Source organism: Lytechinus variegatus, chromosome 14 (genome assembly GCF_018143015.1).
Source record: "Lytechinus variegatus isolate NC3 chromosome 14, Lvar_3.0, whole genome shotgun sequence".
Taxonomy (NCBI): domain Eukaryota; kingdom Metazoa; phylum Echinodermata; class Echinoidea; order Temnopleuroida; family Toxopneustidae; genus Lytechinus; species Lytechinus variegatus.
The window spans coordinates 30189423-30208309 of record NC_054753.1 but is presented as its reverse complement, the minus strand read 5'-3'; the positions used below and the strand labels follow the sequence as shown (position 1 = coordinate 30208309).

The window sequence follows — 18887 nt, the reverse complement described above, 5'->3', positions numbered from 1 at the left end:
TCAGCCAATCAGAATCAGGGAAAGTTGTCAGATCTGACAACTTGTCGGACAAAAATGTTGATGAAACGCTCCCCAGGCCTTTACCACTTTCCACCCAGCTATTTAATGGGCTCCTGGTAGGATGCAAAAGCTTATGCAATATGGTTATCAGCTGAATTCTTGGTCGATCGTCCCCATGGAGTGGAGAATAATCATACAATATTAAGTAAGGGCATGCCAGGATCAGATGACGGGCTAATAATAATTAAATTTAAACATTTAAATAGAAACATAGAAGTTTTAAGCATGACATAAATGCGAATGTTATTATTATTATATAAGTATAGAATGTTCTCGAGATCGAATAATTTTGCACATGACAATCAGGAGAAAATGAAAATATTTCATATCATAAGATTCAAAAGAAGTAGTTAGCCGGTGAAATCATCCGTTTCATAATTTCTGCACCCTCCAGGATAGATGCTTGACATTGTGCAATTAAGTAAATCCTTTGAACATGTCGAATGTTTGTTGTAGTTTACATCTTTTTCGATTTTTTTTCGGCGTTTTTTTTAGTGGGGTGGGATCATTCACTACCCTTTTCATTGCAATAGTGTATCTTGATTAGAAAGCCAAACAAAACGAAACCCGACACATAACCCTTGCTGTGCATCAAGTTTCCATGATCATGGTAATGTGTGTTAGGTCATGACAAAAGTCTACTCTACCTGAATATAAAAACAATATTAATGTTCTACGTTATTATTATTACTTTTATATTAACCATCAACATCTTTATTAGTTATTACTAAAATCATTTTTTTTCATACATGGTCAACTTGTCGCAGTATCTTCTTCGATAATGATTTCCTCTTGGTTTGATTTCCCTTTAAGTGTGTTTATTCGCCTTACCTGGGGAATAGTACCATCCACCTCTAAAGCTTTCAAGCCTTTGATGCCATAACTATAATCATGATAATGGCATACCCATAACATGTTCATACATCAACCTACACTTGTGATGTTTAAAGACAGGGGAATAATATCGCCATTTGCCGCTTTCGGAAGTTCATTCATCTCGCTTGTTTCTATCCAAATTCGCACTTAACCTATCTACCAGTCTAATCCCGATTAGGACGACAGCAATGGCATTTTGAAGATGTGAGAGCTATGATAAACGAACGCAATCTCGATGAGGCAAGGAGCGAGTGCAGAAAAAAGTAGAAGACAATTAAGTCACTGATGATTTCAGAGGAAAATCTTGAACATAACTCCTTATTTATATATGTCTTTATACCTTATCACATATTTTGAGGATTAAAAGGGGATTCTACATCTATTATGCTACATTCTAACTAGATTAGAGTTGTATTGATGATAATAAAAATTAGAATTTAGGTAATGTATATTTTTATTTCATAATCATGATAAAGTTCAGTCCAGTCGGGTATTTGAACTTTGAAAGCAGGGTACCATTACTGTTTAGATGAATGATTTCCTCTGTTTCAACCTATTCTGTTGTGGATTTTTTTTATCCATGCAGGCTTGATAAACTTTAACGATCAGAAGAAATGGCGGTATTTAATCTGAACCAAGTTGATATCTTCATCTCGCTCGTTTTGATGACGTCATGCTGCACGACATCCCATGACACGGATCTGAATTCTACCTCAGATATCGACACGATGACGACGTCACTCTCGTACTTCAATGAAACTGTGGTTGAAATCGACGTCGAGATGGAAGCTACATCAGGGTTCACCTGGTACCCACTGAATTGGGCTTGGTGGATGATTACTCAAACAGTCCTCGCCATCCTTGGTATCATAGGGAACGGCATTGTAGTGGTCATCGTCTACCAACGATACAATTCGATGCGATCTACCGACATCATGATTGGCGCCCTCGCCATCAGCGACCTCCTGACATCCATCTTCGTGTTCCCGATTCCCTGGGCGAAGACGATCCCAAACACGATCCTTGGACACCTTTACTGTAAGCTTCTGTACCCTTCGTTTTTCCTCTGGTTCTGTATCACCGCAGCCACTTACATCCTGTTAGGAATCTGCATCGAGCGATACGTGGCCATCGTCTATCCTCTCTTCTTCAACCGAGTCAGCAGTAAACGGAGGACCACCATCTTTGTCCTGGGTCTGTGGCTCTTAAGCTTTCTCCAGGTCATGTACACATTCTTCATCTACATCTACGACGAAAATATCGGCTACTGCGTCTCAACCATCAAGACCGAAATAGGTCGCGTTGTCCAAGCGTACTACGCAATCACAATCCGACTGTTCTTTCCCGTGACGATCATGCTGATCACACAGATCCTAATCGCTCGATCGCTTCACATCCAGGGCAAACGCTTCCAGGAAATGGTCAACAGCGGAAAGGATGAGCCATCGAAGCAGACCTACCACATCGTCGCTCGAAACCGTATCGTCAAGATGATGTTGATTGTTGTTCTGGTGTACGTGGTGACTTGGTGTCCCAACCAAATCGCCTATCTCTGCTTCAACCTAGGTTACATCACCCCGACCTACAGAGGAAGTCCCCTGCATCGAATCCTGACCGTGTTAGGGTTCCTGAACTCCTGCATCAACCCTTTCATCTATGCTGCAAGAAACCCTGCGTTCAGGTCGGCCGTACTGAAACTCTTCCTGTGCTCGAAACCAAAGGATGAGGCCGTCTTTAGTGCAGTAGGAAGCCACACGAAGGAAACCAAAGCCAACCCCTCTACGTCAGTACCCGACGCATGTTGAGTAAACGCCCTAATTATGATCTCATACCTTAGAACTGGGTCCCGTCTCAAAAAGAGTTGCGATTCATTCGATCAACCTCAACTACACGGGAATCAATCATTTAGGGTTTTGATCTCAATCCATTGAATCTTATTATACGATAACTCGACTATGGCAAGATATGCCAGGGTACCGGTTGCAAACACCAAGAAATCAAACGCCATTTAATTTTCAATCAATAAAAAGTGCTTATACTATATAATGTTAAAAAAAATATGCCAAATGTACTTTCATTACATATAATCAGGCGCGTATACAAAATTTTGCAACCCGAGGCGCCCGACCTGATTTTGGCGCCCCTGTGAAATTTTGGAAAATGACGCCCCCTCCCGTCTGGCAAACATAGGTTCCTTAAATGCATATTGACTTATCTTATTTCATAATCACGAAAAAACAGGCTATCGAAAATTACTTTTTTTTTAATGTGTTCATGAACAAAAAATTATGAATATATATGTTGTCATACCACTTTTTGAAAAGAATAAATGCGACCAGGGGCCCGTTGCATAAAACTTTTTACCTGAGAAAACTCAGGTTGTCTTTACCAGAGTTTTTTGCCATGTGTTAAAGTCAATGGCAGAAATCTGACTAACCTTAGTTTTCAGTTTTTACCAGAGTTTTCTCAGGTAAATAGTTTTATGCAACGGGCCCAAGGTGGGTGTTTCATAAAGCTGTTTGTAAGTTGAGAGCGACTTTAAGAACGTCTGGTGCACCAAATAATCACCTATCAACATGTCATGGTCAATATGGAAGCAGGAGACCGTCAAAAACACGGATATACGTCGTGTCGTAATTCAATTTACTACACGACGTAAATAATTACGTAGTGTAGTAATTCGAATTACTACACGACGTAAATAATTACGTAGTGTAGTAATTCGAATTACTACACGACGCAATTCCGAATTACTGCCCAACGATTTAATGTCATGACGTTAAATGAATTAGTGTCGCTACATCAAATAATTAAGGTCGTGTAGTAATTCGAATTACTACACGACGTAAATAATTACGTAGTGTAGTAATTCCAATTACTACACTACCTAAAGAATTACGTCGTGTAGTAAATAATTACTACACGACGTAATTCCGAATTACTGCTCAACGATTTAACGTCATGACGTTAAATGAATTAGTGTAGTGACGTTAAATCAACCAATGAGACCGTTCGTTATATGAGCGCAATGCGAAGAGCTGAGACTACAGAGTATTGTACACGAACGTACCGGCAGGAAGTTAGTTGGATGTCCTGACTAATCTCTTGGTGCCGCCAGTGGATAGAGTAAAAAAAAACAAGGAGAGAGAGATTACATAATAGGAGAGAGAGAAGCGAAAGGGGGAGATTGGAAAGAAAAGAAGGGGGAACGGGAGAGAAAGAGAAGGGAAGTTAGTTGGATGTTCGATATTCGATATTCAAACTGTGAAGTTGGTTTGATATTCAGGTTCGATATGCAAACGCCTGTGAAGCTGGACCATTTTTTTTTGGTGTGAAATCGCCATTTTGTTTCCGCTCAAGCGCGATCGCATCAATTGTATAGGTGTATACCCATCGTGTTCATGATTACAAAAAGTGCTTAGAACGTCCAGATATCATCCCCGGATATCAAAGCTCTTCGGCTCGTGAGATATCATCTTCATGGACCAATTAATTATGCAAACTGCTAGTCCTTAACAGGTCCCTTTTCAAGTCACTGATTAGAGACTACATTTAAAATAAAATTTAGCTTGCGCCCCACGCTCTGTTTTTTAAAAAAATGTGTGTCACCCTCCCCCTGGCCCCAAAATGTTACTTTGTCTCCTCCTAGGTTAAAAACCTTGGTGCCGTCACATGCCACGGACCCGATCCGCATAGCACTGCCCCCCCAAAAAAGTTCTACAACCGAGAATAGGAAATGATAATAGGAAAGAAAGGAAAGAAAGATGAAAGATACGTCATTTTATGCATACCATGTCAAAATCAATCTCAAAGTTAAAGTTTTTTTTCTCTCGCTGGCTCGAGACTTATTATTAAGCAAATTTTTGCTGCATGCGCCATTGTGTGCCCCCTCTTTTTGTTCTTATAACGCACTGAGCTTGGGGCTTCGCCCTATTGCTCGGGGCACAATCATAAAACATCCTGTTCATACAATGATATGACCCCTCCGTTCTCCCTTCTCTTTCTCTCCCGTTCCCCCTCCTTTTCTTTCCAATCTCCCCCTTTCGCTTCTCTCTCTCCTATTATATATTCTCTCTTTCCTTGTTTTTTTTTTACTCTATCCACTGGCGGCACCAAGAGTCAGGACATCCAACTAACTTCCTGCCGGTACGTTCCTGTACAATACTCTGTAGTCTCAGCTCTTCGCATTGCGCTCATATAACGAACGGTCTCATTGGTTGATTTAACGTCATGACGTTAAATCGTTGAGCAGTAATTCGGAATTACGTCGTGTAGTAATTATTTGCTACACGACGTAATTCTTTAGGTAGTGTAGTAATTGGAATTACTACACTACGTAATTATTTACGTCGTGTAGTAATTCGAATTACTACACGACCTTAATTATTTGATGTAGCGACACTAATTCATTTAACGTCATGACATTAAATCGTTGGGCAGTAATTCGGAATTGCGTCGTGTAGTAATTCGAATTACTACACTACGTAATTATTTACGTTATGTAGTAATTCGAATTACTACACTACGTAATTATTTACGTCGTGTAGTAAATTGAATTACGACACGACGTATATACGTGTTTTTGACGGTCTCCTGCTTCCATAGGTCAATATCATTTACCACAAAAAGGATCACCAGTGGTTTTTAAATTCGATGTTAAACTTAGGATGAGCTTAAAGAAACGGCCCAATGAAAGCGTATAATTTTAAGCACTTTTGGGTTTCAACTTTTCATCAAATTAGGCCCTATACTAAAATAATGTAAACAGGAGTTAACATTTCTCTACCGTCAGGGGCAGATCCAGCTCTCGCTAATAGGAAAATGGAAAAATGTTGTCATCTATATGATTCTCGGTCGAATATTCTAAGCACTTTTTTGTAATGAACAAGATACTTGACAACGGTTGTGCGAATGGCCATGTTTTCATATCAACACCCTGGCTCTTCTTCATGCGAACCGCCTGTGATCTCTGTCGCTTTCCTCCATCGCTGATCGTCTTGACTAGATATCTCCTGCTATCAGGGTAGGGTGGTCTTACCTCTTCAGTTTCACTGCCTAGCTGCACAAGACAGACTTTCTCATGGTCAAGCAACTGGCTCTCAGATGAGACATTACAAAAGTCCTCAAACGATCTTGGCAACGATTCCAGACATTCAATTTGAACATCCTGCACAGCCTCAGCCAACTGGTTCTGCAACTGCTTCGGCCGGCCCGCCCGCCAAAGTGCACCCATCAAATGGCTCCACACCTGTGACTCCCTTGTCCATCAGGCCTGTGACCGATATTCCAGCTCTATCGAATTGTCCTCCGGTGATTGCTGTACCACTAAGTCGTTTAGTGCTTCTTGTCTCCTGTTCCTCACAGTCAGCCGAGATAGAACTCAACTGCTGTCCGACAATGTTGCAAAAGGAGTTCCCCCCCTGATGTTTCAACACTAGCCTGACCAGCAGCTCTGGGATAGGTCTCTCTGAATTTTGTCATCTGACTCTGGCTCTACTGATTCCATTTCCATAAGAAGATCTTGAATGAATCTTTTCATTCTCACTTTCCAGAAGGGTTTCCAATACGGATATGAATTCCTCCATCCTTGAGAACGCCTCCGTATTCAGAGCAGCTTCTATTGCCTCGTCCAGTGATCTTGATTGCGAGCGGAAAACCCCTTCTCGGATTTTGCAATCTACAATCGCATCGAGAAAGTGTCCAGTCGCCAACCGGTCTTGTCTGACTTCATTAAATTCAGGATAGGCGAGAGCCGTCAGATCTCTTATGCTCTGTCCTTATTCCTGAAGTGTCTCTCCTGGTCCTCTCCGTCGCTGTCGCAACTCGGCAAAGTGGACCTCTGCCTTACCACCTGGACGATATCGTTTCCTCATTCTGTCCACTAGTTCATAGTAACTAAGTCGCCTTCCTTTTTTCTGCGTAAGCAGTGTAACCGCAGAACCTCTCAGGCTGGCTGCCAGATATTCCATAGGCTCAGAGCCTCCCCAGTGATTTACCGCAATGCACGCCTTACAATGGTTTAGATAGTCTTCAACCGGAGTGCGGCCGTCAAACAATATTTGGTTCCTTTAATTGAACTTCGTGATGATTTAGCAGTAAATTCCCTGATTCGGTTCTCATCTCGGGTGCTCGTCTATGTCTGGTATCTTGAAGCCCAGTCCTGAAAAATTCTTGTTCCAGCTTGGTAGACTGCGGTATCCGTGTTGCTCTGAAGTTGTCAGTTGGTGAAGATCGAAACTGAACTCTCGGTCCATGCCTACCGCACGCCTCATCAGTCCCCCATGATGGCGTCAACCCCATCCTGGTCCGTATCTCCGCCATCATCAGAGCAGTCTCCGCCATACTGCTCTCCAACTTCTCTATCACCTCAGCCGGCGATAACGCACGCCCTCTTTGTCCTCGAACATCCATTTCTGGACTTCTACACCAACAATCCCACTTCTGACACAACGTGTAGCCGAACCGACTTTTTTTTCCTGACGAACTTGTTTGTTTCGGCTGCAATATACAACCAGTTGGTGTAAAGTCCGTCTTTTTTTTTTACTATAGACTCTTTGCTCCTTCTCAGTAACTTAAATTATATCTCATGGGTTTCAACATCTCCGTCATTCCGTATCTCCATTATCTCAGTCATTCCAGTAATCATTATCTCCGTAATTTCAGTATTTCGGAATCTCAGTAATTTCAGTATCCTCACTCATCTCAGTATTTTGGTAAATTCCGTACTTTCAGTATTTCGGTAAATTTAGTATTTTCCGTATCTCAGTAAAGTCGGTTTTCTCTGTCCTTCTCTAGTCAGTACATCTGCTTTTCCGACCATGCATACTTGTAATGTAGCTCCATACACCATAATAACGACAAGCAGGAAGCAAGGCATTCAGTCGTTATATTTTTAGTGAAAAGATATCATGTTCATCTTGTCGCAGCAGCATTCGATAAAAATTGATCAACGTTTCGTTCAAAAACCTCTTACTGCCAAGCATATTGCATGGCTAATAATCGAGCATGGAACTCGATTATGCTCATCGTTTCTAGAAGGAGATTGTCATGCCGTAAAAATTAATCATCTTTTAAAAACAGTTAAAGGCATGAGACAAATCTTTACAACAACAGAAATAATAATTGTCACAACTATTTATGACCAAACAGTGTAGAACAATTAAAAATGAATATCTAGCATAACCATACAGTTGTAACATCGTTATTACTTAGCAAATATTGCTTAAACACACCTTTTTTACAAGTTCACACCTAGTTTCCAATAATGCATATAGCATTTCCATTTATTTGAAAGCAGGATAAAAGACCAATGTATATCAAATGCCTTGCTCACGGGCATATCTGCCGCGGCCGGGATCGAACCCCGGACTTTTTCCATGTATAGCCAGGCGCCTTAGACCACTCGGCCACGGCACCTCCACATTTTAAACAAATCGATTACAAACGATTACTGAATTTTCCTATGCAACTATATACATGGATTAAAAATTATTCTTGACCTTTCCAAAACAATGCTCATGATTAAAATAAACCTTTCATTTCGTTACAGTATATATATTCATATACATGTATTATATATACACACACAAAAATGTAAGTCCCCCCTTGAATAAACATCAATAATTTTCGAAACAATGCGAGTTTTTAATATATTCTACATCAGCGTGTAGGTAATTTCAGAGGTTACCCTCTGAGCAATACCGTGTTTACACAGGGACACGGCTCGGGGGTTCGACACGCGAGCCGTGTCGAACACGGCAATTTTATGCTGTGTAAACGCGATCACTGTGATCCGCGAGCCGTGTCGAACACGGCTTTTTTGATCCGCCAAAATCGTAGGTTTCAACCCGCGAGCCGAGTGTGTAAACAGAAAGCCGTGTCGAACCCTCTTGACCTAGGTCACTGCGCGTGCTTTCTCTTTTGGCATTGTTGTTGTTCGCACGGACAAGATTCGATTCCGGCGGTGAATTTCCCGCCTTTAATTTGCGACGTCATAATTCTTCTTCCGTTCGAGATCCGCGAGCCGTGTTGAACTCGCCTTTTTATATGTACGTATAAACGCGATCACAGCATGCCCTCTTCGCAGCGTTCGACCCTGCTTGAGGATTCAACACTCGAGCCGAGTCATGTGTAAGCACGGTATAAATGTTATGGACGTATTTTACGTCAATCTTCAGTGAGCATGCATCGTCAAAAGGCAAAAATGTCACTTTTCAAAAGTCACAAGCCGAAAATCATGACTTTGATTCCATTTTATTGGAACTAAATCCACATTCTCATCAAGAAAAAATAGTCAGAAAGCTTGTAAAAGGTACTTTCTAAAAGATGATACATCTTCTTGGGCTAAATTTCACGGTTGAATAAACACAAGTTTAAATTTGCTTTAACTGGATTTTTACACATTTCTATCAATAAAAATGGTAGAATATGACGACAGTTATTTTTGAGAAGAATATTTTTAAAAAAATTCATCGTTTCATGGTTCAATGAACATTTATTGAAAAAAATACGATTTTCAAATATTGTAGGCAAGTATTGTTTCATTTTGGTAACTGAAAATAATCTTTTCCCATTTTTACGTTATGTTCATGACATATCAACATGTTTCAATGATTCAAAGGCATTTAATTATTACATTCACACTTGAATGAACATGTGGAATGTGATAAGCTCTTGTTCACGTTATTGGAAAAATGCAGTTTGTATTTATGGATATCAGTTACAAACCTCCTTGCATAGTTCATTTGATTTTATTTTTAAGGAAATTCCGATGTTTAATGCATCAGTGAGCGCACAATAATTCAAAAATTATGCAAATGAGAAGAAAGTTCAAGGCCTCGGCACCACTCTGTACCCAATCGAATGGTTATTTCGGTGTGCGCACCTCTGGGATAGTGTTACTCTTACGCCATGTGCGAAGTTTCATGAAATAACTGTTGGCAGAAGTAACAAAAAACGTCCATGAAACAAACCCTTCATTCATATTTGTTAAAATTTTGACTTCCTCTCTCATAGACTTGTGTATATTATGGGTGCACATGTTTAAGAATAAGTAACCCCTTATTCAATATGGTGGAACTGTTTTCAAGGCTGTCTTTAGCAATGTCATTTGGCAGTAATGTTTATCAACCTATATGGGCAGAATTTTGTGCAAAAATGGAACCGATTGTTTATTTATGGATGATCGATCTCATTCCCCCCCAGGAGTTGCTTAATGAGTGTAAGAAACAACCTACGAAATATCATATCTCAATACAATTCCGTTCAAAAGTTACAGCAATTTGATTTAGGGGGACTTACTTTTTTGTTGTGTATATATATTATATATATATATGTTCTCTTCATCCATTTCTGTCACACAATATTTAAATAAAAAGAGTTGCCAAAGCTGTAGTACGTGTATAACTTCACACTTATGCATACTTTCTCCCATACGTGTACTGTATCACAGCAATAGGCTGGATCAAAGCTAAGCTTTGATCAAGCTGAGGCATGGCGGCTTGTCATTGTTTAAAACCCAACTTCACCGACAAAGGAAATTATAATTGATATGGTGTCGAAAATATGTCTATCTGACGGTCAGTCGGATCGGGGTCGGCCTAGCCACTAACCCGTTTCCGTGGTCTAGTGGTTAAGGCACCGGCGTTCAAAGCTGGGGGCCCAGGTTCGATTCCCGGCAGAGACATTTTTTCGGCATCACCAATTTTTCTAAAAGGGTAGCTCTGGGGAACCTTTATTTAAGCTACGCCTACCGTTGTTCTCTTCATCCATTTCTGTCACACAATATTTAAATAAAAAGAGTTGCCAAAGCTTTAGTACGTGTATAACTTCACACACACACACACACACACATATATATATATATATATATATATATATATATATACAGTGCGTATCAAAAAACGGGACAGATTTGAAAAGTCTATAACTTTTTTGTTTCAAATTATGATCTCTATATTTTGGTGTCAATATAATGTGTTCTGAAGTCTTATCCTTCAAATGTCGTTAAAATAATTTAGTTTCGTTCATGCTTGAGCGAACACGGAATGTTTTTGTCTGGGGTTAAAAAGGAGGCTTGCGCCAAAATGGCATAAAATGATAAATGGTCAGACTTCTTGCTAAACAGCAAACTACCTCTTAACCTTTTCATTATCTTTGCCAGAATTTTCGAATTATGCACTCAAAATTCATTTCCAAATCTACTTTTTAGCTTGAATATATCTGTTGTTGTTCCTTTTTAATATGTTCTCTTTTAGCTTTGAATATTTATTCTATAGGCAATAACCACATTTTTTTTTAAACCGAAGTATGGGAGAGATTCTTTTTTTTTCAAATCTTTTCATTGTGTCCTACAAAGGTTATGGTGCCTTTGAACAGTTGCATGCTCGGGGTGCTCCCACCCCCCATAAAAAAAATCATGACCAAGAAAAAAGTGGAAAGGAAAATATTTAACAAAAACATAGGGAGTGAAATGTGATATCATTTTCTGAATATTTAGTCAAAATCACAGAATTTGATATTTTAATAAAAAAAGTGGAAATTTTTGCTTGCTCGCTTCACAACTTTTTAATACATTTTACCCGATCTGCCATATCTTGCTCCTTCAAAATTGACTCAATACACCATTGCCATTGAAAGACGTGAATTCTTTCCTGATTGTCCCGTCAAGCACATAATTAAACTTGGTGAAAGATTCAATAATCCCTTGAAAATATGATTCATGTATTTTATAGGTACCATTATACCATAACATAATTTGTTTCACACAATGAAAGGATTTGAATATAAATTTCAAATTCCTCCAATTAATAATGCAAATCTTCTTACTTGGGTTGAAAAAAAGTCTTCTTTTCTTACTTATGAAGGAAAATTCAAAGGTAAAAGAAGTTTAAATAAAAAAAAATCAGGTGAATAACTAAACTTTTAAAGGAAATTTGACAGCATGATTCGAAAAATATGGCAAAGATAATGATTAAGAGGAAGTCTGCTGATTAGCCTAAAGTCTAATCATCAAATTTCTAATTTCTGCCATTTTGGCGCAAGCCTCTTTTTGAACCCCCAACAAAAACGTCCCGTGTTCGCTGAAGCATGAACAATATTTATTTTTTTAAATGGCATTTCAAAGATAAGATCTCAGAACATCTATTAACATCAAAATATAGATATGATATTTTCAAAACTGTCCCGGTTTTTTTTATACGCACTGTATATATACATTAATATTGTTGATGTTATTTACATGTTAGGTTTAATCGATCCCATGGTGTAATTTAAGTCATAGTTGCCATTTAACAAAAATGATACTTTATCACAGAATTTCCATAATTCGGATCAATGTTCGACGTGAACATAGATCATGAGAATAAATATTTCTTAATTTACAATTTTGTATAATTACATGTCTTTTTCAGTATATCTGTAAATATGTATCGTATTATAAACAGCTGTTAATTATATAATTTTATTTCTTATTTGCACTGATGCATATTGACATTGACAGTTATGTATTATACAAACTCCATCTGTTACAATAATAAACAAATAATTGCAACAAATGACAGAAAATGTAGTTAATTTTTTTGCTCTTATTTTTACTTACAGTTAAAAAAAAAAAAGTTTTCTTACATATTTTCGGGCGTCGGTTCTGGTTAATCAAAAAAGAATTGTAATCCTGATAATTCGAGTTGGCTGGCAAGGGGTTAACGATAAATTTCACAATGCTAAGGATAACGAAAGTGGTGGTGAAAAGTGAGTTGAAATGTCTGTGAAGATGAAGATGATGATGATTAAACGGTCAATTTCAGCAAGCCATGGTTCTCCAAACAAGATGATGATTGTCACGTGGGAAGTGACTTTTTTTTTGTATTTTTTACGTACTGCTGCTTGACACCAAATAAGGAATACGTAAAACTGATGAATACAGTTATTAAAAAGATTTAATCAAATCTCTTTTGCCATTCTGTGGTTTCCTTTTGATTGGGTTTCCAATGATTGTAAATGAAAATATACATAGATATACATAACAAAATACAACTTAACTTAACGGTAATCGTTGACTCCAGCCCCGATCATCTCATCTGGCCTGACATGCCCCAATCGGCCCTGGTGGTCGGTCCAGTTCCTGGCCTCCGCAGCTAGCGACGTCTCTTCCACTCGGCCTCGGCCTCCGCAGACTGTGTTGCCCCTTGATGAGTAGCCCCCAGATCAGAGAGATGTGGCTTCAACGAATTAGTGGACGAGATCGAGCCCCCAATGATGACATGAGTTTTGACGAATCATGTCGGTGGAGAACCGGTGGCAGGTGGGGTCGTTATCTCGTCACAGACGTAGTCCCTCAGTTTTAACTTAGACTGCCTATACGAACATCTGTGGTCCAATTTAGCTTAGGAGGTTCTCTTCTCCCTGAATTACCAAAATTAACCTCTTAATATACCCTACTGTTACTAGGACTAAGTGTAAAATTTCTATAAATTAATTCAAAGAATTTTAACAACAGATGAATACATAAAGCAACACATTCTCAATAACAAGGGACTTCCTGTGCATTTGTACACCTACATTCATCAATGCTAAAGCACAGTATTAACTATTTATGACACCTGTATGAAGATGCTTAGCTAGTACGAAATATTTTAAACACTTGAACAAATATGGCATCCATCTGATCTTGTACTGGAGGGGGATCAAACGTTTCCAAAGCTTGCTTTTGAAACATTCAAAACATATTTACATATACAATTGTCTATAGGCCTACCATAACCTGGACCAAGTAAATATTTCAAACACATGTTTGAACTCAACTGAACATTGGAATTGTATTAAATTTCTTTCCTGAAAATGATCTTGAAGAGAACTGAAATTTCCTCTCTCAAAATAACTGCAAACAGTTCATTAAGGTTAGCAAATATTTCCAAAGAAATTAATGTTGTATTCCACACAGAGGTTAACCATGTTAACTATGCTCTGACATGAAGACTGGCGTGAAACTCTGAATTCTGATTTGATCTCCTTCAAAAATCTGCCTGCTTTTATAATAGATTTCCACTGTACTTGAAGTTTTTAGTATTGTCTTTAAATAGACCATTTTGCTTCTTTATTGAATAGTCAGATTCTACATATTTTAGAAGACTCTTGAATGACCTCAGTGAAATAAACAATGTAAACATCGTAGCTTATCATATTGTCCTTTTTCCTGGCAGCAGTCGCTATTGTCTGCGAACATCATTGCACATTACAGAAATACCAAATATTACTCAGCCTCATTAAATATGCGTACCTAGGAAAGATTATCTGAGACATATGATTCTGGACTATTCTTATCATGCAATGAGTCCTTGAGGAAGAAAACAGAATGAATGAATGAAAGTAATTGTTCTTACAATTTTCTGTATATGTAAAACATTCCTGTTGGGACTTTTCGTCACGTTTATTCAATAGATTTAATTGATGATTTGTGCAACAGCTAGAGATAGAATACAAACGTTATTCGTACATTTCGTCTAATGGGCGTGCTTTTTGTTGGTACATTATTTTTTTGTGTAAATGTAATTTTCAAAGAATTTGTGTCCTTAGTATAATAATTATTTTGAAGAATTTAAGTTTTAAAGACTCATGATTAAGGATTTTGTTACACTACATAGACTCTTGGGCCCGTATTCTGATAGCACATGGGTTCTCAAACTTTTATTTTGAAGGGCCAGATGAGACTCGAAATAAACCTGAAAGGGCCAGGGTGAAGTGGATACTTAAAAGAAAAAAAAAATGTGCGCGAAGACCCTTGCGGCCGGGGTCCTAGATGTTTTCTGGTGCAATCTGGCACTTATTTTTGGAGGATTTAATCCAAAAAAATTATTACAGTTTCATATGGAACACAGGCAAAATTATAAAAGATTTCAAAATACAGCGAGAGTCAATACAGTATAGGCAACAATCTTGACCTGGCTAACAATTAATAATGACTAATGTACCCCTGAGAAAATTTAAACTTTGTTTAAAAGTCAAATTAATGTGACTGCCATTACTTTTATTACGGTTTCATATATACACAATATAATCATATTGAGATATGTTTCATATTGTGACTTAAGATTGATTGAAAAAACACAAACAGTAGTGTCCGCGGGCCGGACAGGGAAGCTCCGCGGGCCGTAGTTTGAGAACCCCTGTGATAGCGGGTTTAACTTAAACTCAGGTTTGAAGTTGTGATTTAATTATGGGAAGCCAAAAGTATCAACATTTTTATTAAGTTGTATGTTTCTTATATTTACTGTGCTCTTTCCTGATTCATCGATGGTGAAGACAATCATCTATTTATACTTCCTAGACAATTATTAATGATTTGAGAGCCAAATGAGCTGAAGTACGATATCTCTACCGCTAGTGATTTAAGTAACAATTGGCTATCCATACTTAAACCACAAATTTGAACCTGGGTTTAAGTTAAACCTGCTATCAGAAATTCAGAATACGGGCCATAGTCCCGTATTCTGAAGTCAGGTTTAGCCTAGAACATGGCCTAACTCTGTTCTAAACTGATGGGGAACAAAAAAACATCTGTTTATATCGTATATTTCTTATGTTTAAGATTTTGTTTCATATTGCTTTCACAATGAAGAAAAATACTGCAGTTATTATTCACAGACAATTATGAACAATTTGGGTGTCATATGAGTTTATAAACTGAATATGTACTGTCAGTGATTTATGCACCAATTGGCTCTCTATATATTTATACCACAACTTTGAACCTGGGGCGGTATTCTGAACATTGTCTTATCTCCATATTTTATCTTATCTCAGAGATATGACAAAATCGGTATTCTGGTGGATGTCATAACTTTTGTCACAAAAATTGTCATAAATTTTGTCTTATCTCTTTGGCGCGCACCAAAAATACGCGGCTTTAATGCGCGTAATCTTTTTATACAAGCAAAAGATATGACAAAAGTTATGACAGGGGGTAGCAGTCATAAATTTTGTCATATCTTTTAGTACCAAATATCCCGATACCCTGCCGCCTGAATGTCAAGCATATAACGATATCATTTAGATTAGATTGTGGTATAAGTTTCACTCATCATCCACGACAATTTTTAGAATTATTTTGTCATGCTACAATTAGTTAGGCCCTACATATTAATTTCTCCTTTTTTTCTCTGTTTTCCTTATTTTTCTACTCTCCTCTAAAATCCTTCACAGCTCCCTGTCTCTCTTTGTAATTAAGCGCATCAATATTCGCGTAGTTGCGCGATGCCAGCAACAGAATTGGGGATATCCCCTACCTGTCACGGGGCATTCCTATTGGCTAGAAGGGCTCCAACTGGGAACTAACGATGATTTTGATTGGATTGCTTCCGAAAAGATGGGCGGGAACTTTGAGAGATATGACAGGGAAAAGACAATGTTCAGAATACCGATTTGTGACAATCATAGCGGTGTCACATCTCGGAAAGAAATGACAAAATTTATGACAAAAGTTATGACAGTGTTCCAGAATACCACCCCAGGATTTAATTTAAACCAGAGTTCAAAATACGGGCCATGCTATCCAGATATGTACATCGTAAGAAAAAAAATGAACCTCACAAATCTCTAATTTAAATTAGAAATATGGCATGAACGCATACTTACTTTGAAGGAAATCAAAATTTACATCACAGTAAGGAATATGTCACATATTATGATATCAAACTGTTTTGGAGACGATACTCTTTCATGATGGTTCTTCTTTGAAAGAGTATTTTGAGGGGTTTTTATGACTCACACTGTATTTTTTTGCAGTATACCGTTATTATAATATTGAATTGTATCATGCACATGATTACACCAATATGATATATCTTAACTAAATTTATTTATAAAACTATTGCCTAAACAAAAATATATTGTCTTATGCTACATCTACTCTCTGATTTACGAGCGTTTGTATATTGGCTCATTTTTTAACAACATGCATTAAGTCATTTGCAGCTTTCGGGCTACGGTTTCTTAGAGAGACAAGGTATATTCTAAAAGGATCTCTTTTTTCACTTCAAAATAATACTATACATTTTTGTCATCAACATATTTTAAGATCGTGCTATAATGCGACTCATTCGCAATGAGGGAATACTTAATGTGCCTTTTTATTAAATAAAAAAAAATGAGTTTGTCCTTTGGGGGAAAAAATGAAAGGGCCATTTATATCGATTAAAATGCGTTTTCATCTTGCGTTATAATGGACTCTTAGAATACTCACTATTGCCCACAGAGGTATTGTTGGCCATGCATTCCGGATGCATTTTGTTTTATTTTTAGCTTGATTTTTTTTCCTCTTTCTCAAAGCATAGTGGGCAATCTTTGCACAGAATCATTATGAGGATTCAAGAAAAGAGTAAATATATTGGAAATGCCCGTCAAGTGACAAAGTAAAGCGAACTAGAGGTCTTTGTCGAAACATTGCGAACCGGAACAGCTGTATCGTCCTAAGATACAGAACTGACGATTTTTTTTTGTTTCAAGAATCAAGGATTAAACCGCTTTTTAGATTCACAAATTTTCGACACAGACGATAATGTGTGTATTAAACGTATGCTACATGTATATCTCAAATAACTGTCTTGCTAATATATAGATACATGTATATAGATATGTAAATAGACTGAGTACGCCGGTGTCTTTGAGAGAGAGAGAGGGGGGGGGGGGGAAGGGGGTGATCGTAACGTTTATTAGCAGAATGTCAGAAATGATATACAGTGCGTATCAAAAAAAAGTTTACACTTTGAAAAAGTCCTGTAAAATTATGCATTAGTAATATCTTGAAGATTTTGCCACATTTTAACATTGGTACAGGTCCATTAAAGGAAATAACAATATAACTGTCGAAAAATATTTCCGCTTGAGTGAGTACCACTTAATTTTGAAAAGTTAGTGAAAAATGATTTGCGCAGAACATTGAAATAGTTATGCGAATAAAAGTAGACCGTAATCATGAAGAACACATGGAATTTAGCTGGTAAAATTAATTTGAAGATACCTTCTACCTTGTTAGACTTGTTTCCTTGCCCAAAACACTTCGAAGAGTGCATTTCACCCCACCCCACTCCCCCACACACCGAGCCCATCGTGACGATATTTGCTTTACACCGAGATGTGATTTACATGGAATGGCTTAAGCTTGATTTTCATTATGTTTATCATTGCTAAACTTGAGAAAAGTTTGGAGAAACAAGTATTAAATGAAAAATGAAATGTAAACCCACTTTCAATGATAAAAACTTAGTGAAAAAATGCTGGAGATGTCTGATATAAGCTTTTCTTCAGATTCAATTATGTCCTCAGATCTAGCTGGCACAAATAGGGTAAAGTTTGTGCTTAATAAAGACTTGAAATTTCACTATGGGTGGCAAAATTGTTACAAAATGCTGGAATGTATCAGCTTTATTTCAATTGACTAAAAGTGCAAGGGAAATGTATGATAAATCTTTCGTAGGGTAAGTTTGATTTCGCCCTTTCCCCTTGACTCAGCATGAAAACGAGCATTTCTGCGCAAACAGATTTCTGCGAGCTTTACAGAGATGGACATTGCTCACCAAAGAGTAACATTCTGACAAAACTATTACTTTCATTGGATAGATGAGACCAAAACCCAAGATTATATGTGCAAAAATTACCCACATGTTGTATATTTTTAAATTCCCAGGGCTTTTTCAAAGTGTAAACTTTTTTGATACGCACTGTATAGTATTGATGTCAATAAAAAATCAGTCAATAATTCTAAGGCAGAGGAAGATGTATAGAAAAATACAAGACAATCTATATCGTTAATTACAGTTGAGCCCTCTGATGAAACGTTAGACTGATATCTTTGCCTTTATCTTTCTTTTAATTCAATTATTATAGTAATACGTAATAGAAAGTGTCGTTTGATTACTAGTAATTATAGAAATGATACCGAGAGAGGGCGCTTAGTG

General features: G+C 37.7%; 1 protein-coding gene across 1 annotated transcript; it reads left to right on the top strand.

Annotated features, from left to right (window-relative positions):
- The first annotated feature begins 1530 nt into the window (after positions 1–1530).
- LOC121428081 (allatostatin-A receptor-like) lies at positions 1531–2984 on the top strand. The gene has a single exon (XM_041624657.1). It carries the CDS (start codon positions 1551–1553, stop codon positions 2739–2741), a length of 1191 nt encoding a protein of 396 aa, XP_041480591.1. The 5' UTR covers positions 1531–1550; the 3' UTR covers positions 2742–2984.
- The last annotated feature ends 15903 nt before the right edge of the window (positions 2985–18887 follow it).